This window comes from Lontra canadensis, unplaced genomic scaffold, assembly GCF_010015895.1.
Source record: "Lontra canadensis isolate GAN:19392208 unplaced genomic scaffold, GSC_riverotter_1.0 scaffold83, whole genome shotgun sequence".
NCBI lineage: Eukaryota > Metazoa > Chordata > Mammalia > Carnivora > Mustelidae > Lontra > Lontra canadensis.
Window position 1 is genome coordinate 8,227,083 of NW_022631077.1, and position 25,244 is coordinate 8,252,326.

General features: G+C 36.7%; 1 protein-coding gene across 1 annotated transcript in view; it reads right to left on the reverse strand.

Annotated features, from left to right (window-relative positions):
* LOC116882324 (cytochrome P450 7B1) overlaps positions 1–25,244 on the reverse strand; it is a 171,787-nt gene that overhangs the window by 27,631 nt on the left and 118,912 nt on the right. Inside the window, exon 2 of the mRNA XM_032882641.1 lies at positions 330–466. Within this exon, the coding sequence (XP_032738532.1) occupies positions 330–466 (137 nt within the window). The remainder of the gene's footprint in view (positions 1–329; positions 467–25,244) is intronic.

Sequence of the window (25,244 nt, forward strand, 5' to 3'; positions counted from 1 at the left end):
TTGCCTACAGAGAAATGTAAGAACTTGGGGTGCCTGGGTGGCTCAGTTGCTAAGCATCTGCCTTCAGCTCAGGTAATGATCCTGGAGTCCTGGGATAGAGTTCCGCATTGAGCTCCCTTCTCAGTGGGAAGCCTGCTTCTCCCTCTTCTACCCTCATGCTTGTATTTCCTCTCTTGCTGTCTCTCCCTCTGTCAAATCAATCAATTAATCAATCTTCAAGAAAGAAAAAAAGAAAGGATGAAAGAAAGAAAGAAAGAAATGTAACAACTTATGGAACAATTGAGAACTTATGATTTATGGAAGGTACTTATTATAGAAGTGTTGTTTACCTCCAAGGAGAACAGTGAAAGTGTCACCATGTTGCTTTTGAAGAGTTTTCATGAAACCTAAAGGATCCTTTTGTAATTTCAGGGCCTCTCCAAGATAAGGAAGCCAGCCTTTTATTAGTGGAGGCTCACCAGGTCTCCTATAAGAAAAATAAATAAACAAGAAAAAGTTAAATCCTTATTTTAACACATATGGGTTATTATTCCAGCCTAGAAGTGAATGGATGAATTACACAACTTTTTCAATTATTTTATTTAATGATGATTATATAATAATAGACATGAATTTATTGAGCCCCACCAGTATGTGTGACTATGGGGTAGACAATTCAATTCACAGCTTCTGGTGAGCAATGTTTTTGAGAAATTGTGTCTTATAAGACCCAAATGGCTGGCTGAAATGACAGCTACACTCAGTAAACATTTTATGTATGAGAGCTCTTGCTGAGTGCTAGATGTCAGGTAGTTTACTTGCCAAAGTAAAGCTCCTTATTATCAGATGTCACTTTAGACTGGAATGATATAATTAGAAGAGGAGCAGTTAATGATTTTGAAAAATCTTTTCTTCTGTGGAGAACAATAAAAACCTGAACATTATTTCCATGAAGTACATCTTTTTGTATTATTGCATACAGTTTTTTATTCAAACTACAAAGAATAGGAATATTTGTTAAATTTTACAAGACAACATATGAAACATGTTCAATGAAACACTGAAATACTGTGATTTAAAAAAAAAGTTTCTTTTCTTACTTATAATGTTAGCAAAATTGGACTTCAAAACTTCTTCTTCATTTATTTGGTGAGCTCAATCTGATTTAAAGTAAAAAAAAAAAAAAATCCAAAGCCATTTTATCCTAGAAGGGATTAAAACAAATATTCAAGAGAATTCTGATGATTCTCTATCCCATCTGTGAAGATGACTTACACTATAGGCAGTACAACCCATTTTGATTAATCACAAGATATTACTAGCTCAAGACCTAATCAAAGATCAAGATTATGGTCATACTCAACATGGACTTTTATGTGGTTAGATTAACCCTATCAAGAGCTTTTATTTTCCCACAACCCAACATGGTAGAATTAAACTTAAAAAAATAAACAACAGATCTTTCAGGGGAAAACACAAAATAAAACCAAGGTATGATAGAGACAAAGGAAATAGGTATCAAAACTCTCCTTTCTGTTTTTAGAAGACAGTTGATTTTTATACTAATTTACAAAATTAGTATAATTTTGTAATTATATAACAACACAAAATGTGTGTTGTTATTCAAATATATGTACTTAGAAATAGGGAGACAAGAAATATCATATAAAAATGTGTATCTTCTGCTTCTTCCCCTTCCCTATTATTTTCTTAAATGCCAGCTTTACCAATGGAGACCTGCTTTTTTGAGAAAGATAAAAGCGTACCAAAAAGTATAGTAACATTAATTCTATAACCAAAGATTAAACAAAAGACAATATATATGATAATAGAGTAGGATCTCTAAGTCAGAAATTGCCATAGCATGCAGGCTCTCAATCAATGGCTTTCAAAATTTGCAAGTGATCTTGGTTTACAAAATTTCCTTTCAAAATATTCTCTTTCTTGGCCTGTTTTTACCCCGTTTTGTCTAATGTTGCTTGGATGTTGCATTGTGGCAAAGATTCTGAAAGGCTTTTTGTCATATCATAATTTAATGCAACTAATTTTATTCTCTATGCTCTGTCATTTGGTCAAAAGCTGTATTCTTCATGGATTTCCATGGGTGCGGGGGGAGGATGGAACTTAGAAATCCAGGGGAATATTAAGTTAATGTTCAGAGTTAGGGAAACACATTAGGAAGCCGTTTTAATGCTACAAAGATGAGAGGATCATCATTTCTTACAGCTGTGTTCATTTTGGCAGCAAGGAGCTTAAAACTATGAAACACCATGTCACAAGTGTTTACTTACAGGGAAAAAAAACATAGTGCTCTGTTTTTTATACAACTTATACAGGCCATAGAAATCTGTCTTCATCAGTATATTTGTAAAAACTATTTAGAGAGGAAAGACATCACCATAATGATTCAGAAAGACCTCTTGGCACAATGCAAATACTGTTACTTGTCTCTCTCGTGCTCTGTGACTTTGAAAATGAAATGTCTACTACCCACTGCTGCGTGAGAGAATGGGATACCTAAAGTTTATTGGGGATGATCAAGTCCCAGACTTAAAAAGAACACGTTCTGAAGCAATGGTGGGTAACTAAAAAACAAAGAAAAACAAAAACAAAAAAACACCCCAGAAACAAAAAAACAAAAATTGTGGCCTACATTCCTCTCAGTGCCACTCTAACAGTACACACTTTCTCAAATATCCTCTTTACTATTTAAGACGCTAGAAGGACACATCTTGTAAGTTATACAAATTAGAGCTTATGAAGTTTCTCAATGATTAAACCCAGTTCTATGCATAAGCAACTATCACCACTTGCAATTTCTTCCATACAAATAGTGGGACACACCTTGACATTATGAAAAATGTCAAATATGGTCCAAATTTATCTGGAAGCAAATAATGAAGAAGAACTGAAATACACCAACTCTAGATCTCATTGGTGAATTTTTTCAAACATTTAAGGAAGAAATATTACCAATTCATTCTAATCTCTTCCAGAAAATAGAATTAGAGAAAACATTTCCTAACTCATTCTATGAGGCCAGCATTAACTTAATACTAAAGTAGACAAAAACATCACAAAAAAGTAAAATTATAGATCAATAAATGTAACACAGATGTGAAAACCCTCAAAAAAAATAACAGTAACTTGAACTCAACAGATAGAAAGAATTATACATTAGAAGAAAGTGAAATTTATTCTCAGTATGTAAGTCTGCTTCAACATTCAAAAATCAATTAATGTAATTACTGCAATCCATTATCTCAGAGGGATAAAGAAGAAAAATCATCTTATCATATCAATAGATACAGAAATATCATTTGACAAAATCTAACACCTATTTATGATAAACTCTGAGCAAACTAGGATTGGAGGAAACTTCCTCAACTGGATAAAAAAACATCTACAAAAAACTTTAATGCTAACATCATACTTGATTGTGAAAAACTACTTTCCTGCTAAGATCTGAAACAAGGCAAAGATGTCCCTCTCACCACTCCTATTCAACATTATACTGTAAGTCTTAGCTAATGCAATAAGACAAGAAAAGGAAATAAAATGTACACGGATTGAGAAGAACTAAAACCGTTCTTGTTGCAGATGACATGATTGTCTATACAGGAAACTTCAAAGTTCAACAAGAACAACAAAAAACCGTTCTGCAACTCCAAAAGCAATTATAGCAAGGTAGCAGAATACAAGGCTAATACACAAAAGTAAATTGCTTTCTTATTTTCCAGCAATGAATAAGTGGAATTTGAAATTTAAAAAGACAAGACCACTTAGATTGGCACCCATAAAAATGAAATACTTTGGTATACAAAATATGTACAAAATCGGCTAAGAAAAATTATAAAGCTGTGATGAAAGAAATAAAATAAAATTTAAATTAATGAAAGATAGCCCATGCATATCAGTAGGGAGACTCAATATTGTCAGAATGTCAGTTCTTCTCAACTCATTTTATAGATTCAATGCCATCCTGCTCAGAACTCCAGAAAGTTATTCTGTGGACACTGACAAACTAATTCAAAAGCATATATGGGAAGGGAAAGGACCCAGAATATCCAATATGATACTGAAGGAGAAGAACAAAGTGGGAAGACTGACACTACTCAATTTCAATACTTTATAGCAACAGTAAACAAGACAGTGTGGTACTGGTGAAAGAATAGACAAATAGGTCAGTGGAACAGAAGAGAATGTCCAAAGTAGACCAACACAAATACAGTCAAATGATCTTTGACAAAGGAGCAAAGTAATCCAATAGAGAAAGAATAGCCTTTTCAACAAATGGTGGTAGAACAACTGGGCATCCTCTTGCAAAAATACAAATATAGACACAATTCTTATACCTTTCACAATAATTAACTCAAAATAGATCAGAGACCTAATTGTAAAATGCCAAACTATAAAACTCCTAGCAGATAACATAAGAAAAATCTAGATGACCTTGGGGCTGGCAATGATACAATGAAATTTAGATATGATTCAAAAGCACAATCCAAGAAAGAAAAAGATTAAAATTTAAAAATTATGTTCTGCAAAATACACTTTTAAGAGAATAATAATAATAATAATAATAACAATAATGCTTCAGACTGGGAGAGAAATCTTTGCAATACACATACCTGATAAAGGACTAATAACCAACATATAAAAAGAACTCTTAAAACTCAACAATAAAAAAAAAACAATTAAAAATGGGCAAAAGATCTGAACAGACACCTAACCATGGTAGACATACAGATGGCAAATAAACATATGAAAAAATACTCAACACCACATATTCTCAGGGAATCACAAATTAAAACAACAATGAGCTACCACAACACACCTATGAGAATGGCCAAACTCAAAATATTGACTGCCTCAAATGCTGACAAAAATGTGGAACAACAGAAACTCTCATTGCTGGTGGGAATGCAGAATGGTACAGCTACTTTGGAAGACAGTTTGGCAGTTTCTTATAAAACTAAACATACTCTTACCATATGACCCAGCAACTGTGATCCTTGGTGTTTACCCAAATGAGTTGAAAACTTGTGTCCACACAAAAACCTGCACACAAATGTTTATAGTAACTTTATTCAGAATTGCCAAAACTTGGGAACAATCAAGATATCCTTCAATTGGCAAATGGATAAACAAACTGTGGTGAATCTGGTTGGTAGAATATTATTCAGTGATAAAAAGAAATGCACTATCATGCCACAAAAAGTCATGGAAGAACCTTAACCACATATTGCAAAGTGAAAGAAGCCAATCTGAAAAGGCTACGCACTGTATAATTACAACTATATGACATTCTGGAAAAGCCAAAACTATGGAAATTATTAAAAGATCAGTAGTTGCCAGGGGTTTGGGTGAGAGAGGGATGAATAGGTGTAGCATGTGGGATTTTTAGGACAGTGAAACTATTTTGTATGTTACTATAATGATGCATCTATGTCACCATACATTTGTCAAAACCCACACAATGTACAACACAAAAATGATCCCTGATGTAAACACCAAGACTTTAGTTAGTATTAATGCATTAATGTTGGCTCAACTGTAACAAATACACTGTACTGATATTAATATTTATGCAAACTGCAGGGGTAGGTGGGTGGGGAGGGGGGTATATGGGAATGCTATAATTTTAATTTTTCTGTAAACCTCAAACTGCTCTATAGAATAAGGCATACCTACACATATAATAATAAATTTTAAGCAGGAAACTGATATGAAGTTTCCATCTTTTACAAATTAAGGACATTTTTAAAAAAAAATGGGAAATTCTAAGGTATCAGTATTGGGCAGTGTGTAAACTGATAGCAATGAAGTATTTTTTAAGAGTAAAGAGTTCCAAAATGATGGTTACCAGAGGGCAGGTGCGGGGGGGGATGGGTGAAATAGGAGATGGGGATTAAAGAGTGCCCTTGTCTTGATGAGCATTGGGTGATGTATGGAAGTGTCAAATCACTGTAGTGTACACCTGAAACTAATATTACACCATATGTTAACTAACTGTAATTTAAATAAAAATTTTAACAAAGGGTACAGGGTTCTGGAATCCAAAAAGTAAGAAAATTGCTGTGGATTAACCCCAGTCACAATAGGCTCATTGCTTCCTATGATCCCATAAGGAGCCATTGTTAATGAATCCCAAGCATCTATTTAAGACCTTGGCAGGGCTGAGGATTTTGTACCTTCTAGCTCAGGGGGCTGGTTTTCAATGACCTGGGATTTGACCAAAGTTCATTTCTTCCATGGCACTGTAGGGGTTTTAGTCTATTTTGTGTATTTTTTTTTTCATTTTAAAGAAAATGGGAAAAAATTAATAATAAAAGAAACTGTTGTTAATATTTTTCTTTATTCTTTTTTTTGTGCATTTAAAAAATTTAGTTTGCTAATGTTTTGTTTGCCTTTATTTTTGTCTGGCACTATGTAAATTCTATCATAAAGATCTGTTTTTCAAGTTGGCCTTGAAAGTGATTTTCTTTTGAAGGAAACTGGATCAAGTTTCTCTCCAGCTTTTCCCAGTTTCAAGCTGATGTTGGGACATGCTGCCTCCTGAGTGAGTACAACAGGCTGCCAGGCTTCTTGGCCATCTCTGCGGAGGAAGAGACCCTTTCGACAATTACCATTGGCAAGGATATATTTGCCAAGGTGAGATTGGCCCAACACATCTTGATTGGGAAAGCAATGGTCATGACAACCATTAAGGAGTTCATACCATTAACTACCCTATAAAGTCCAAATAATGAAGGCCTTGGGTCACCCAAACAATTGTGAAGTTATTTGAAGTGATGGAGACAGGAAAAGTCTACCCTGTCATGGAGTATGTTAGTGGGGAAGAGCTATTCAATTACCTAGTGGATCATCACAGCAGAAAAGAGAAAGAGGCACCAGGCAAATTCTGCCAGAGAGTGTCTGCTGCTCAGTATTACCACCAAAGGGGTATTTTCTATAGACCTAAACACAGAAAACCAACTATTGGAAATTGACATGAACATCAACATCAAGGTGGCAAACTTTGGCTATAGTAATGAGTTCCTCTCTGGCAATAAGTTGGATACCTTGTGTGGTAGTTTTCTTATCATGCCTTCAAACTCTTTTCAGGGACAGAAGTACAATTCATGGTAGATGTATGGAGCCTAAGAGTCACCTTATATACTCTGGTCAGCAGATCCCTGCCTTTTGATGGACAGCTTAAAGGATCAGGGAAAACAGTACTGAGCAAAATATACCATATTCACTTCTACTTGTCCATAGTGTGAAAACCTGCTTAAGACATTTCTTACCCTCAATCTCACCAAGAAGCATGTTAGAGCAGATCATGAAAATTCCACGGATGAACCTGGTTCTTGAAAATGAGTAGCTAAAACCTACATGGAATCACTCCTTGAATAAAAAGACCCTGGTGGACTGAGTAATGGTGCCCACTGGCTTCCCAATGTGAAGATGTTGGGTAGAAGCAATGACCTGATGTGAGGCTGTGAGATTGTCTGTCTTGAGTCCTTTTCCACAGACAGAGACACCATAGGCCACCATATGGCACTCACAGAGTCAGTCAATACTTAGTTTTCACAGAGCTTTGTTCACAGTGTATCTTTAAGTGAATAAAGCAGTTAAGTCACAATAGGCACAATAGCATAATACTGTCTTCCTAAAAAAATATATGGGAGGTAATATAACCACAGAGAGAAATGTCTGGTATGCCTTAAGATGTCAATGGTCATTATTCTTGGTGGTGAGATTACGGGGTTTGGTAACTGGTATCTTCTAATTTGCGCGGCACAAACACACTTCTTTTGAAGACTATTTGTCATTTATTTTGTAGAACATCTCTCAGTTTTCTCATGATCAGATCAAGGTGGTAACAGTTTGGGGAAGAATCTCACAGAAGCAATGTGCCCTTCTCAGTATATTGTTTTTTAAATGAAAAAAAAAAGTTTCATAAAAAAATGTTTTTTAAATGAAAAAAAAAAGCTATTTTCATGTTCAAATGAAAGCCCCATACAGAAGGTACTGTCTTCAAAAAAGTAGTTGATGGCAAAAAAGTACACTCCACAAATGAATCAAAGACTGATTCTAAAAATGAGCTCTACATTCCTAATTGAGTGAGTAGAGAAACAGCCTGAGATCCACCATAAGGACAAGCAACACCCTCTCTACCCACACTTCAAAATACAGAGCAGACACTGAGGTCAGACTCTGTAAGTGCACAAAATATGGACACGCAGTGCCACCTGAGATACCCTGTTACTTGCACCAGGGGCCAGGTGACATACTAATGAGGTAGGCAGAGTTGATTTCTGTGACAGCCAGGAAAGGGAGGAGTTCTCTTTACAAATGGGGTTGCAACTAGTGGACTGTGACAACTGGGTTCCCTGATCATCTCTTCAAGCTTGCACTCAGACAAAGAAACTTTGCGGCCCAGAGCACACTGCTCCTATCTCCTCACAAAACCCCAGGGCATCTCATGTCTCCAGTTAGGGAGTGGGTTAATTTTTTCTCCTTGTATAGGATAAAGTGTATATTATTTAGGACTCCTGATTCTCATGTCTAACATAAATGATCTGCTTAATATTTGTTTACTGCAAGAATCAGAACTACTGTAATCTCTTTCCAGGATGAACATTAATCCAACGCTGTCTAGAAAAATTATATAATTCATTACCATAAGTAATCTCTATTGTATCCTGTGCTTAACCTTCACTTTCCCCTGGTCTTATAATCTTGCAAATCCACTGGTGCTGTGTGATTGGCATCTGGTGTTCATACAACCTCTGCCTCATAGAGAATAAATAAGAAATCCCTAGATTAAAATGCCACTTTTCAGTGATCCAACCCTCTGCTCTTTGGTAACTTTTGTACCACTCTAGAAAGTTCTGTTAACTTTGCAGCTCATAAATAAAGCCTTGAAATGTTTTTGGCTCTATCAGGATGGCAATTGACTTATAACTTGATTTAATTTCCTGGTAGCAAAGATATCACTGTTCAAGCACTTTCGATCAAAGCATTAAACATAATGGCAATGTAAAAGCAAGCAATGCTGAATGTTCACAAATTTCTCCATTATTGACATGGAATCATAGCAAAACCAATATGAACATGGCTATATCTTCACACCCTGAGAGTAACTTTTCAAGCCATATTTCAGTTGAACCTTTAGCTGTCAGTTCATCTATGTGATTGACGGATCCGAACAAAGCTTTGTCTATGGAATGTGCCTTGTAAACTCAATTCCATTAGCAGATTTATACTAATGCCTTGATCAAGTGAGTGATTTGTAAGGGCTTCTTTGGATAAGAGGTCAAACCACATCCATGTAGGATTTCACTCAGAGAAGTGTATGATTGAGATTTTTTTTTTTTTAATCTGGAAGGAATGCCCCGGTTGGCACCAGTGAAATAATGTTAAGACATATTTAAAAACAACAACAACAACAACAACAACAACAACAACAACAACTATCACTTAAAACTTAACTGAGTCTCAAACACCCCACAATGACTGCACACTCGAAGATATTTTTCTTTCTTTTTTATTTTTTTTAAAAGATTTTATCCATTCACCTGACAAACAGATCACAAGCAGCCAGAGAGGCAGGCAGAGAGAGAGGAGAAAGCAGGCTCCCCTTGGAGCAGAGAGCCCGATGTGGGGCTCGATCCCAGGACCCTGAGATCATGACCAGAGCCAAAGGCAGGGGCTCAACCCACTGAGCCACCCAGGCGCCCCTCGAAGATATTTCTTTATGAACCTGACCCTGGGTTTAGCAGGGCATAGTTCAAGCCCTCATCCATTCTCATGGGCACTACTACAATAGCTTCCTGACTGATCTTGCCACACTGCGTGGCTCAGGCTACTAGCTACCACCAGTTTGATGACTTTGGCCAATTTACTTAACCTATCTGTGCCTCTGGTTTCTCACCTGCAAAATGGATATACTGCTGTCTTTCTTCATGTAAAAATAAGCTGAAGCATGTAAAGAACTGAAGGCAATAACTTGTATGTAGGAAGGACTCAGAACCTTAATAACTGTTATTATTATATTATTATTAGCATTTTTTAAAAGATTTTATTTATTATTTATTTGACAGAGAGAGATCACAAGTAGGCAGAGAGGCAGGCAGAGACAGAGAGATGGAAGCAGGCTCCCCGCTGATCGGAGAGCCCAATGCGGGACTTGATCCCAGGACTCCGAGATCATGACCTGAGCCAAAGGCAGTGGCTTAACCCACTGAGCCACCCAGGCGCCCTATTATTAGCATAATTATTGATCTCCACATCACTTCCTGAGATCACCTAAAACACAAATCTAATCATGGCTCTCTCCTAACTTCTCTTTCCTAAAAGTTTTTGATTGAGGACCAACTTTTTAAGATATTTTTCACCGGCTTGTGTACTTCCTTTACTTGCCTAATTTAGGTATTAGTTTAGGGCTGCAATATATGATTTGCTGGTCAGGGGGTGGGGCACCAGAACCATCTACCCTCCTAAAAAGCAACTGTAACTTCTCGGGCTCTGTATTCTCTGGGAAAATGATCTAGAAGTGGCTCAGAAGAGCACTGTATTTTAGGAGAAAGCCAGTCAAGAATGTTTAAACAGCCTAGACAATTCTGAAAGAGGGAAATCGATTCATAATTGAAAGTTATTTCAACTCCTTAATTAAAATAGAAAACCATGCAACTGAATTTGTAATTTATGAAATGATCAGTTGCTAATTTATTTTACAGATGGGATTTGATTGGACTTCATGGAAGAGATATCAATTCCATTAACTCATCATTTCTTACATTTGATTAAATTGTTTGATTTTGAAATGTTTAATCAAAAATTAGAAACCACAGTTTTGCTGAAACTGAATTATATGAGAGGGCTAAACCAGAAAGCTTTGGTAATGACAATACAGAGATCACTGCCCACATAAATGCACAGTCAAGTTATCAAGTGACATTTCAACAACCAAAGCCAATGAAGGAACAAAAGTTCCAAATTCCAAAGATTGACATTCAAATAACCAAGCATGGCTTTTTAGGGCCATCGGAAAGGCAATGTAAAGGTACTCCGGTTTGCTGAGGTGGGAAGCTAATAAAAAGCCTGAGGACCATATGCTACATCTGCTTCAGAATGCAAAAATGCATAACCATATTTTACGATGAGTCAGCTATTAGTATAGAAAAAGCTAATAGTATCTCTCTATTTGTAACACAGCACATGGCACAGAGAAGGGCAACGTTTTGATTTTGTCATGAATTAGAGGGCTTTCAAAAGGAAAAATACTACTCATTTCCAAAGACTAGTTCCTAACTTTGGCTTATGATTTTAGGTCACTGCACAAAAGGAGTGTATGACTACCTCAGGAAATCTGTCATCATTAATATTACAACATGGAACATAGAAGACCCGGCATCATATTTATACACAGAAATCACTAAGGTTTGCAAATTCTAGAATTAAAGATAACCTCTTGCTTATTTTAAATATAATGCTTGCAGTATCCATTGCTCATGCTACCCTTTCTTATGTGCACCCTCCCACTGTTTTGTGAAATCAATTCTCAGTATTTATACCAAAATCATTATTAAAGTAGTAGTCAGTTGCTTTGTTTTTCTTTGCCTTGTTTTCCGTGTACCCATCACTAATTCGTATCAATCACTTTCAGTACTCTCTATAATCTCTCTCAATATGGTCAGACATATGGTCCTTCAATTTTCATATAGCTCCTCTCCTATTTTCCATCAATTTTTCTTTTGCTCCATTTAATGAAAGACTTTCTTGACTTAATCCCTTTCACAGATTATTTTATTTTTACTCTTAGATTTCTGATTTCCCAGAGTTCTTTTGTGCTTTCTGATTGCACATTATACAAATTAAATTCTGTTCTTGTTTTATGAATGCAATTTCTTCTCCTATCCCTCTAAGACTAATAAGTATAATTAGGGGGAAGTTTTTTCTCTCCCCAAATTGTCTGTTTCCTCCAACTCTCTTTTTTTTCTGTTTGTTTTGTTGTTGTTGTTGTTGTGCCTTCTCTCTTTTATGATGGAAGCTTTCCTCAGTGTCTCATGATCCTTAGCTTTCTTTCAGATCTCAAAGCAAGGCTATGCCTATTGGTGCGGCTGATGGATTTTACCATATTGTGATTGGAAGGAGACCTTGTCATTTTAATGAGCTACCCATCCTTGCTAGTTAAATGGATGAGGCTGTAACTTTTCATGAATTTTAATTTTGCTTTGGGGACTCAGGGAATAGAACATAATATATAACTATATGTAAATACATTTCCTGTGAAGAGTTAACATTAACCAATTTTGAATTTGTCTTAATTACAGTTTTTTGGAGATTACTGCCAAAGTCACTTGCAGTCATGTTTGTAGATACAAACTTTAGAGGTCATTTCTATTTACAGTAGTGAGAAGAGTTGGAAGATATCACAATATGAAAGTCTGGTATTAGATGTCAGAAAAGAGGGACAGATGATGGGTTCTACAGTTATGCAAGTCTGTCGGTTAAAATTGCAGAGTGGAGTAAGGGATTTTATTTATTTCACCGTTCCTAAAATTAATCTAACACTCTTGCAAGTGATATTATCTTGTTTTAGGGCTAGAGGGATTAAGGAGAACTGACAGAGGAAACTGAAGTACAGATATATTCTTTTTTCTCATGGGAGAAGTGAATGTGTGTGTGTGCGTGCATGGTATATTTTGAATTGTGACTTAAATAAAGTGATGCCAATGTCAGTATAACATTAATTCTTTCCATAGACTACCCTTCATATGGCAGATGTCTTAATTCTCAGTAGAGTAAAAAACATTAAAAAAGCAAGGACTCATATCTCTCTCCTTCTAGTTCCTCAGATCTTCTTCATCCCTCCTCAGAAATATGTGAATTTTGACAGGATTCAGGTATCTAGAGGAGGTGTTTTTTCTCTCCTCTATAAATAGGGTACAAACTAAAAAACATAAGCCACCATTTGACTGGTAAATAACCATTCTACCATCTTGACAGCTTATAGGTAACTACTCAAAATAGTCATTTAATAATTGTTAATGACCATTTAAAATTTATTCTGCTTCTTTCCTAGAATTAAAAATTCCATTCTGTTATTTCCAAAGGATTTCATGTAAGTATATAAGTATGTATATATACACATTATTTTATATAACTACATAAATGCATACACACACACACACATTAATGGGTTCCTTAAAATTTAGGGACAAATAATAATATTAAGAAGTCTTATAATTCTTTAATGAGCAAACAATCCAATAAAAAATGAGCAAGAAATCTGAATAAATATTTCACCAAAGGAGTTAAACAAATGGCCAATAAGCACATGAAAAGATGCTCAACATCACTATTCTTTAGGGAAATGCAAATTAAAAACTAAAACGAGATACTACTACTCACTTGCTAAAATGGCAAAAATCAAAAAGAATGACAGTGTTGGCAAAGATGAGGAGAAATTGTAACTCTCAAACACTGATGCTGGGAATGTGAAATAGTACAATTACTTTGGAAAAGAGGCAAGCAATTTCTTTTAAAGTTAAATGCACACTAATAGTACAACCCAGTGATTCCAATTCTAGGTATCTCTTTACCCAAAAGAAGTAAAACCTATGTTCACACAGACTTGTATGTGAATGTTCACAGGTGCATTAATCATAATAGTCAAAAGTTAGAAACAATTCACATGTCTATGAATTAGTGGGCAGATAAAAAAAAGGTGGTATATCTATATAATTGAATATTGAATTGAATTGAATATTATTCAGCAATAAAAAAGGAACAGGCACTGATGTATGCAATAATATCGATAAACCTCAAAAGCATTATACTAAGAGAAAGAAGCCAGGCACATAATTTTAGTTATATGAAATTTCCAGAAAAGACAGAAATAGAGGCAGAAGGCAAATTAGTTCTCCCTTGGGATTGAGGGTAGGAGCAGAAATTAAATGTAAACAGCCATAAGGAAACTTTTTGGATGATGGAAGTATTCTAAACTGGATTTTATTGATTGTTGTACAACTGTATCAATTTACTAAACTCATCAAAGTGAATGAATTTCATGATATGTAAATATCTCAATGAGCCTGCTAGAAAAAAATGGGGTATTTTCTATGATTAATTATAGGGTTGCCTATAATTGGGTTGCCTGGGTGGCTCAGTTGGGTAAGCATCTGTCTTCAGCTCAGGTTATGATCCCAGACTTCTGGGACTGAGTCTCAAGTCAAGCCCCACATCAGGCTCTCTGCTCAGCAGGGAGTCTGCTTCTCCATCTCCCTCTTATCCCCACCCTGACCCCTCACACATGCTCATTCTCTCTCTCAAATAAATAAATGAAATACTTTTTTAAAAAATTTCAATTATCAGACAAGTCTGTAAATAAAATGTACCATGCCAAAATCTCCTTTAGTGATTTTGTTGAGCCATCTATATGACTTCTACAAAATTCCCTAAGTAGAACAGGGTCTTGAAACTGGCAGAGTCTGGGGAGACTCATCAAGTGTTTTACAAATAAGAAAATAGAATCAGAGAAGTAAAGTAACTTTCCCAGTCACACAGCAACAAACCAACAAAAAAAGATCAGAGTCCAGGTTTCCTGACTTCCGAACCAATGATTTCTTTTTCTCTGTACCACACTATCCAAAGAAGATAGGCACATGTCAGGGTTCAGGGAGTCCTGACTTTCTGAAATCAGATTTTTCTCTTTTCTGATATGTTCTGCACTTGCAATGAGCCCAGAGGTGATAATTCTATAAAGTAAATAAACGTAAGATGTTATCTCCCATAGGGCAACTTCTGTTTGTGGCTAAATGAGCCAAGATGAAGAAACACTTCAAATAAAAGACTCAGCTGGAAAAACATAGCGAAGAGCTTGCTTAGCTTGAAAGGGAGTCTGGCACATAGCCACTATGATTCATAAACTATAATGTAATAAACTTGTATGAACAAAAATCTAATTTCCATATTCAACGCAGGTTACCTGAATGAGCCATATGAGAGCTAATTTTTGGAAACAACATTAATTCTCTGGAAACAAAATGAGCCACTTGGTACCAGTCAGAGTTTGGTAGCTAAAGGGTTTCAAATTCTATCATCTATCTGTACCTATTCTGCAGCTCCAGATTCCGGGAAGTATCTCTAGAAACTTCTAAATTGAATCTTAGTCTAGTTTAAAGCCTGCTTTTTAAAATCACCTCCAATTGATCAAAGCATAATACGAGGCCAAACATTAGGCATCTGAAGCATAAGAAAAGATGAAGACATGTGAGTCTCAGAAAGGTTTTGTCTTCAATACCATCAATTCAGAGGGCTCCACTGTTTGTAACAAAGTGACAGAGACTAAAGGATTTGTTGCACTAAAGTTTTTAGTGATTAGAACCAGCAGGATTTACCCAAAAGGACTTGGGCAAATTAATCCTTACCAAAATCCCAGTTAACCCCCGCAAAAAATGAATAGGAGGACATGATATCCCTTCAACATAAATTTTTAAGGAAATTGCTTAAGGCCTATGATAAATTGCAGTAGTATTCAAAATACCCAGTGTTCCTTCCTGTAGGAGCACTGTTCATTGATGCCTTATTGATGCCAGGTTTAGGCATGTGACTTTCCTTGGCCAGTGAAGACACATGCCACTTCCCAGTGAGAAGGGACACATGCCACTTCCCAGTGAGAAGCTTTATGAGCCATCATATGTTTCCACTATGTTCTCATTCTACTGACAGAGGATTAAAAATATCTCACACCAAGATTCTCCTTAGATTTGGAACACGGAATGAAGACTAAGACTCATGATGAACATAAAGATTGAACAAGAAATAACATCTTTCAGTTGTAAGCCACTAAGCTATTTGTTACTGTAGTGTAACCTAGCCAAATATGACTGAAACAACAGCAAAAAAAAAAAAAAAAAAAAAAAAAAGAATGTTCTTATTAATGGACTTCATGGTAGCTTGCAGCTCTCACGCTGCATCATAAAAAGTTGATATATATTCCCCTTATCCTAGACCAATGTTTTACAAAGACCTTTGAGCCAACGTGTACACTATGATATGCAGATACACATATACATATATGGATATGTAGATCTATAAAGTCAGAAAACAATACTTACTCTTATTATGTGTGATGTACTTTGTTATTTTCTCTTCTATTTATATCTTTAAATGTTTTCTGGAATCCACTAAATCCATTTCAAGTTCCATTATTGGGTCACAACCCATTGTCCTACTTTCTACCCATTGTCTGTCTTGTTGAATGATCCTTAAATGTGTCTTCCTATTATCTTCCCCCCCCCCCAAATTTTAATCCAATAGTACTTGACCCTGGAGTCACCATAGAATTGCCAGGAAGATTTTTTGAATATACTGTTCCCCAACATCAGTGATGGTGATTTTTAAAAAGTCAACATTTTAAAATGAATTGCTTCAACATACATTTAATTATCAACTTTCATATAAATCATTTGGACATATATTTGTTTTATATTAATTGGGACACTTCTGTTTCTGAAACTCTGCCACCTTAATTTGACCTCCACCACAGGAGGTCCTGAAAATGTCTCTTATCTGATCATATGGCTCCTTTTAGATGCCAATGATTTCAAATAAATTTTGGCTACTTGTACCAATCTCAATTAGTTGGGTCATCCATTAATCAATGGATCAATCAATTGGTTAATTCAAACAATTACCCTGTACTCAATTTGTGCGAGACACTACTCTGCATGACAAGAGCACAAGGAAGGATAAGAGACACAGGATCTTCCCTGCAAGAACTCAGTGTTGATGGAGGTAGGTATTAGCTACATATAAAAGATAACTAAGAAACACTGTAATATTGTGATGACAGTAATGTCTGTAATGACTGTGATGACAGGGGTTACTATGGATTACATATTCTATTTGTAGCTCACTTCTTATTTTGATTTCAGATTTTCAGAAGCTTCCATAATTCATTGTTCTTCATCATTACTGTCTGTTGAATTTAACACCCTTGTTCAAACATCTGGTTCTCTTTCCTGTATATATGGTGTCTATATATCCTCACCAAAGGAATACTTACTCAGTAGAAATACAATGATATTTGCTGAGTGTACCTGTCCTGGCCATGTAAAATTATGCTCAAATCCCAAAATAAACATGCAACTCCCAGAATGTATTCACAATCTTGATGTACTCACATTTTTTCTCAACACATATCATTAACACATTATTTAACTTCTGTGCTTGCTAAGTGGTGTTTCGATGGCCCCTCTCTCATTACTATCTCTGTATTTCTGTGAAGTAGGAACTTAGAATACTTAATAATTCATCCTATTTTGTTCTAGCCTTTGCTAGTCCCTGGCAACTCTGTAATAATTATTTTTCTTGTGATATAATAACAACCATATCACAAGAAGGTAATGTTAAAAGCAGTTGAGTGAGAGGTGTTACAATACTTCACCTATGCTTGATCTAGAAAATACTGGACAACTTTTCTCAAAATTTAACTCTCCAAAATGCAAATTGCAATTTCTGCTGAATAAGATATGGTAGAGTCCAAGTGATTGGTAGATTCCATACTCAAAAGCCATCCACTGTCAGCCTTCCGAAGTGATCTAAGATTTAAAAATGTGATATGAATGATACCTTGATGCCAATAAGCATTAGCAATAGCTTTCCATGCCTGCATGCTCTAAAATCTGTACATATATTTAAAATAAAATTACAGTGCATTTAATTTCAAAATAAACCAGGAGAGAAGTCAACAGAAGCTTCGAATACTACCACTCCCAGAAGAAAGAAATATTTTGGCTATTCAATATAGGTAAGTTTACTCAAACTGTGCAAACTGTGTATTTGTCCCTAATATAATGAAGCAAATAGGCATAATTAGATGTATTATTATAAATAAAATATATTTACTATCTAATAAATACATTACTATATTTACTATTCTGAAAATAACCAGAAACAAAGCTGTAGATCACTATACAAAGAAATCCTTAATTCTTCATACCACAGGTAAAATCATTTTCTACCATAGCCTGACAAAGATTTTTTCAACTTGCAATTATAACAGCTTTGAAATTTATTTTTTAATTTGGATCTTCCAAGAAACTTACACTTCAAAATGTAAACTAAGAGCCACAGAAAATGTTCTGTTTGGCCTTCACTGGGCTTTTCATCCAAGTTCAAACAGAGAGTGTTTGGTGCCTGGGTGGCTCAGTCTGTTAAATGTCTGCTTTCGGCTCAGGTTGTGATCCCAGGATCCTGGGATTGATTCCCGCGTAGAGTTCCCTGCTCTGCAAGGAGCCTGCTTTTCTGTCTCTGCCTCGCTCTCTCTCTGTGTCTCTCCTGTCTCTCTGTCTCTTATGAATAAATAAATAAAATCTTTAAGAAAGAATAGAGGGGGGGTTTCCTCTATAGAGTACTATGGGGTTAGGCCCAGAGGAAGCCAAGGACCCGATGAAGCTTTACAGTTTGCAAGAGGGGCATACAATGTAATTGCAGATTCTGATTTCATAGATTATAAAATATATAAAGGTGGATTTCAGGTGGTGGAAGGTGGGGGAGATAAAGAAAAGTACCCAAGACCATCCACAATGTACTCTGTAAATACTACTTAAGAGGGTTTGCAATGGTTCTTTAATGTTCTGAAGCTACCCGGTTCTTCCGAAATGGTTTCTCTCCCCTCCCACGGGACTAGGAAGATGTGGCTCACATTTCCATTTTGCGCCACAGATTGAGAGATCTTTTTCTCCTAGGCTTCTCTGCTGCACGGCTTGACCCATAAGGCTTTGATTAAGGCTGGCGTTATTCCCATAAAATAAGACGATATGGTTGAAAGATGATCTGGGTGAAGTGGATGAACATAGGAGACTCTGGAATTCCAAACAGATATTGCAATGCTTCCAGAGAACCTAGGTTGGTAATCTTGGTGGCTAAGAGCACAAGATCTGGAGCCTGTCTGGATTTGACTCCTGGTTTCCACCCACTCAGTGGATACTCTTGAAGCAAAATCTCTCCATAACTTGGCTCCATTTTCTGCAAAGTAGGGCTAAAAATACCTCCTCCCTCATTGGGTGGTGGTGAAGATTTAATGGAGTATATACAATATTTAAGAACACTCAAGTTCAAAAGAAAGGTTCTATCAATGATAGTTATGTGAGTCACACATAACTTGGCCTGAAAATTAACTGATGAGAATACTGAGATACAGATATGCTAGGACTTGCAACCATCCTAAAATTACAAACACCCAAAATATAAATCTTGGCCTCTTGATACCCAGTTTACAATTCTTCCAAATTACTGATATTCCCAAATGTTAGTTCTTCAAAAACGATTGGCAATTTTTTAGCCATATCCATGAAACACCTGCTCATATTATTTGCTTCATATCCTTCTTTAAATGGGCTCATTTCTTTTAGATAAATAAATGACCACCATACAGAAAAACAGAACATTGTTATTAAGTTCTAGCTAGATAGTCCAGTCTGCTGAAAGCTCCAAGCCCAGAATCTGTTCTTGGTCTAAAAGGAAGATTAGCCAGTGTTATAGGCAGAGGATACTTGGTTCTTGACTTCATAAGGTTTAAAGCAAAATACAAAGGGTTAACTTTTTTTTTTTTTAAGATTTCTATTTATTTATTTGACAGAGAGAGATCACAAGCAGGCAGAGAGAGAGGAAGGGAAACAGGCTCCCTGCTGAGCAGAGAGCCCGATGCGGGGCTCGATCCCAGGACCCTGGGATCATGACCTGAGCTGAAGGCAGAGGCTTAAACCACTGAGCCACCCAGGTGCCCCCAAAGGGTTAACTTTTCACACAAAAATTCAATGTTGATGTCACACTCACAATTGCCTCCTGACCTTGGTAGGCTCACTGCACTTTGGGAATAGCCACCCCCCCCACCCCCGGTCAGAAATGCAGCTAGGTCTCATGTGCCAGGACACTAGTGAGGCTTCTCATTCACCATCATATCTCAATATATGAGGGAGGAAGAAGTGTTCTAAAGGAGGTCACAAAATAAAGGACAAAATTATTTTAACCAACAAAAATTCATTGAAGAGACCAGGAAAAAAAAAAAAAGAAGAAGAAGAAGAAGAGCCCAATTACACAAGTTTTTCACACAGTACTCAGGTTTTTTGTTTCTCAATTCCATTTATTGATGTTAGGAAGTATTCCTAATGTGTCAGTTTTATAATAAGGTGATCTCCCAACTGCACTGAGATGAAGGAAATCACTGAATTTTAAGCCCCCGTGAACACATTAAACTTTAATTTGAAAATTCCTAAAATTAAAGGCAAACCACAAACAGCGATGCTGCATCGTAGTGGTGTAGAGCGTCTGTGATCGTCCCATCTTAGGGGCCTGAACAGACCAAATGGCTTCAGTGCTCCTTGCTATTCAAAGTTTTGATTACGGAGGTCTGGCTTTCATGAAAAGCAGCGTGTAGAGCAAAAACAAAACCAGATCAATATGAGATGACTTTTGGTTGCACTTCAATGACTGAAGGAAGCAGATAAAACAAGTATCTGAATAATTTTTGGCAGGAGATTCAGTGGGTGTTTACCCTACATTGTTATTTCACTTTTTTCACTTGTGAGTCCTGTAACTAAAAATGGGTCCTCTAGAAAGCGGGCTATGGGTTTTCGTAATTTCCAGTACAAAATGCTGTGGCCAATTAGCATCCATTTATCCTTGGGAGTAAAACTTTAATGCTGGAGGGTTAAAAGCCTGATGCCCTCTCCAGCTTCTGTAGGACTTCAGGGCTCTCTCTTTGGTGTTCAGACTATTTTCTGATGCCTCTATTATACTTGGTATGCACTGGAAATCCTATGTGATGTGACAGACACCTGCACTACTCCATCACCTTCTTTTGGGAAGGACCATGTCTTTTTCTTCCTTGTATATCCAGCACCTGCCAAATTCCTTAATAAATAGGGGCTCAAAATGTATGTTAAAGGAGAGTTGCCTAAATAATTCTATTGGGTTTTAGAAATCTATACTCATTGTAGAGACATTACAAAACGAAGGTAACTAGAAGTCACCTCTAATCCAACCATTCCAAAACAACATCACTAGCATCTTCGTGTATATCTTAAGAGCTTCCCTTTTCACTAATATACACAGCGATTGCTCTTCACGGTAGCGCAGGACCATACAACTATGTAAGATGAAACTGTATAAAGTGATCTTCATTATCACTGGGGATAATTAGGATCTGACAAGTTTTTGTCAAAGCATTAGAATCTCTCTTAGTCTTGGCTACAAATGCACAGGAATATGAAAAAAACATGGTAAAAGCAGTACTTATTTAGTGCACTGCATTAAGGAGGGCACGGGATGTGATGAGCATTGGGTGTTATACACAACTAACAAATCATTGAACATGACACCAAAAACGATGTTGGCTAATTGAATTTAAATAAAATTAAAAAAAAACATTAAGAACACTGAAAAGTAATTTTCTTTTAAAGAAAGAGTCATTTAACCAGCAGTTGCTTTCTTCTTTTCATCGCATTCCTTGGATATGGTGTAAGCATCTTTTCTATGCCCTGGACCATTGTAACATTCCTTTCTCCCTCTGGCTCAGCTCTAAACATTAGATCCTCTGGGCTTTCAGTCTTGGAATACCTCTGGGAGCTCCTTTCACATGAAGTAGATTATTTGTTGTGGTTCCTTCGCCTGGGAGATCATCTGTTCATCACAACCCTTTTCCTCCTTTATGCTGGTAAGTCCCCTCCACGAAGTCCCTCTGCTGCCACGTGGAGCCTCTGGATGGTGGTGGTGCTGACATTCCCAGGGTCAGATATTTCTTCTCCGTGTCCATTCACATTATATTCATGTCAACTTGAATTCAGCTTTATCACTTTTTGTCTCTTTGCTGCACTTTCACTTTTCTTGGTCAATTCTCTTTCAAGAATCCAAGTTTTCCCTTGCGGACAAGGTGACAACACAACTATTCACTTGTGTGAACTGAATGGCAGATGTGTAGTAACTGATCATGGGTGACTGTCACCGACCATGATCAAAGAGCTAGAAATGAACTCTGTACTTTGTTCTTCACAGAAATATCCTATAGCAAGCAACGTTAAAACTGCACTGTTGGGGGACTGGCGTTACTTCACTAGATCGTGGTAACTGAAAATTTATGCATATTGAAACTGCGAAAAGTGCCTGTAATGGAAAGTTATTTATTATATATGTTCACATCTATGCATAGATGTGTGTCTTAAAATTGTGCTATTATATGTATCTTTCATAATTTTCTTTCCTCATTTTATAATATTTCGTATCTTTCTATTGGGGTAAATCTATACCTATAGCATCCTTTAAAATGGGCTGTGTGAATCCCACTGAATGAATATTAGGGTTGCTGTGATTTAATTGACATGATATATATAATGTTCTTAGCACTGGGCTTACCACATAGCAAGGACTAAATAAATGTTAATTATTATTACTCATGAGTATAATTTAATTGATTTTTTATTGATGGACACTTAGTCCCTATTTTTAGCACATTATGATGTATCTCTCTGTACATTGAGTACCATGTGCTTGCGATAATTGTTTTGAAGGATTGTCACAATCTTGGCTATTTATACTCAGAACAAGGGTCTTAGATCGTGACTCCTCCCAAGTATAAGAATAGAGCAGCCACAGCTGGTATGAGGAAGGGAGGGAAAGTAGATGAAATTCTCAGCTGAAATACCTGTGAGTGGGACAGTTTGGTAGAATTACTCAACAGGAAATAAATGTACACCATGAGTTTGTAGGAGATGCAGAGGCTTGGTAGTAACAAGTACCTAAGTGGGAAGTAATGTCCTGGAATACAAGAGAACCACCCAGAGATAGTTCATGGGAAGAGGAAGGACAGGGCCCTAAGCAAAAATCAGTGTCTAAAAGTGATAATCATTAAATATAATAATAAACATAAAACAACATTCAATGAGTTCTTTCTATGAACCAGGCGCTCTGTCAAGCACTTCTGTACATTATCTCAACTAACGCCCAAATAACCATCCTTATGAACAAGGTGTTATTATTAGAATAGCCTTTCTATTGATCAGAAAACTGAGGCTTACAAAAATTAAATAACTACCCCATGGCCACTTATTAATGCATGATTCAGGCAAGATTTTCATGCATATATTATGTTTCCAGAATCTACAGTCTTAGCCTTTGTATTCACTGTCATTGCTCTGTAACAAATTGCCCCCAAACTGAGAGGCTTAAAACAATAAACATTTATTATTTCACCATTTCTGTGAGTCTAGAATCAAGGCCAAGTTTATGGTGCCTCTGGCTCAAAGTCTCTGATGAAATTGTACTCAAGTGTTGGCTGGGGCTGTGGTCTCACTTGAAGTCTTCCTGGGACAGGGCCATTTGAGGCCTTTGTCCCTTGCTATGTGGGCCCCTCCTTAGGATGGTTTGTGTCACAGGTGCTGGCTTCCCCAGCAGGAGTGATCCAATAGAGCAAGAGTGAATGAGTGAGTGCCTCAAGTGGAAGCTAATCTTTTTGTAGCCAAATGCTAGAAGTGGCATCCCCTTATTTCTACTATATTCATTTATTAGAAGCAAGCCACTAAGTCCAGGCCACATTCAAGAGGAGGGGAACATATAAAGACATAACTCCCAGGAGTCAAGGATTACCAGGAGCCCTCCAGTTAAGAGGCTGTGAGTATCATACCAGGCTAATTAGAAGGACTCAGGAACCAAGGAGTGGACATTTACACTTAACCGAGCAATACTCCAGAAAATAGACTATCATTTTAGTTCTTTGAGCTGCTATGAGGGAGGAGTTTAATCTGGAAAATATAATGAGAAAACTCACAAAGCTCATCTTTGAGAGGTTGAAAAAAACACTTTAAAATTCTCAGAAAATCAAGGAGAAATTCTTTGGAATACTACAGATGTGAAAGAGGATTTATGATGATTTGCAGCTCTTCAACGTAAATAAGAATGAAACCTGGTGACCTCCACGGCGATATGCAGGATCTTACGTAAGTTTGAAGGGCAAAGCCTTGATGGGAACTGCTACTGGCAAAAATAGAGAATGAAATTCACATGTATTCTTGTGAGTCTGAGTAGTATGAGGGTGGCCCTTCCTGAACATGAGGGATTCGATCAAATGTTGCAGGTTTCTTCTAGATTAAAGTTCTTTCAAGAATTAAAAGGGACTTTGTAAATGTTGGAAGACAACAGCCAAGTCTTCCATTAAGGCCATGCTGGTGTTCTTGAGATATAGTTTCTGCCTACTCAAGGACTCTGCTATGACTTATTGCCATTTGTTCGCAAGGAAGCCAGTTTTTACTTTGTGTCCCTTTCTTTTTGAGAACTAGAGACGATTTAAATTATTTTTCTATTATAGTGGAGCCAGAGTAGTTGATCCTAGCTATATCCAGATGGTTTCATTGCTTAGGCTGATTTCTGTTAAATTGTTCAATGTTGCTAATAATCCTTTTAATATATTTAAATTTGTGTGCAGGGTAAAGGGGGCAGATCTGGTACAGATTGGAAGTCACAGCTTCTGCTGGACTTCTGTTGATTTGTTAAATCCAACTGTGGTCTCCCGTACTTGTTCCAATTTTGTTGAACTCAAAACAACCTCTTCCTTTAAGCTGCGACACTCAACTGCAGCGGTTCATTAGTAGGGACATTCAGGGAATGGGGACCTGACTGTTTGGGAAATGTATGCCTTTAATATGAAATGCATACTTTAGAAAAATAGATGTAATTTATAGAGGTTTTTATTCTGTAGAGAAAAAAGCATGTTGTGAGGGAAAGAATATGAGCAGTGAGATTATCTTTTACATCCAACAAATTACAGGTTTGTTGAATCTCATTCTTTTTTTTTTTTTAAAGATTTTATTTATTTATTTGACAGACAGAGATCACAAGTAGACAGAGAGGCAGGCAGAGAGAGAGAGAGGGAAGCAGGCTCCCTGCTGAGCAGAGAGCCCGATGCGGGACTCGATCCCAGGACCCTGAGATCATGACCTGAGCTGAAGGCAGCGGCTTAACCCACTGAGCCACCCAGGCGCCCTTGAATCTCATTCTTAAATCAACATCTGGCTCTGCAGCCCATCTCACAAGGCATGGTCCTACTCTGCTTTCCAACTAGACCCTAACAATCACCTCCCAGCTGGCTGGTCTCTGCTTTCAATTCACCCCTATCAAGAGAGGAAGAACAATAACTAACACATACTGATAGATTATTGTTGGGTTAGGCACAGTGCTAAATGATGTTTATGATCTTCTGTAATCTTCACAATAAG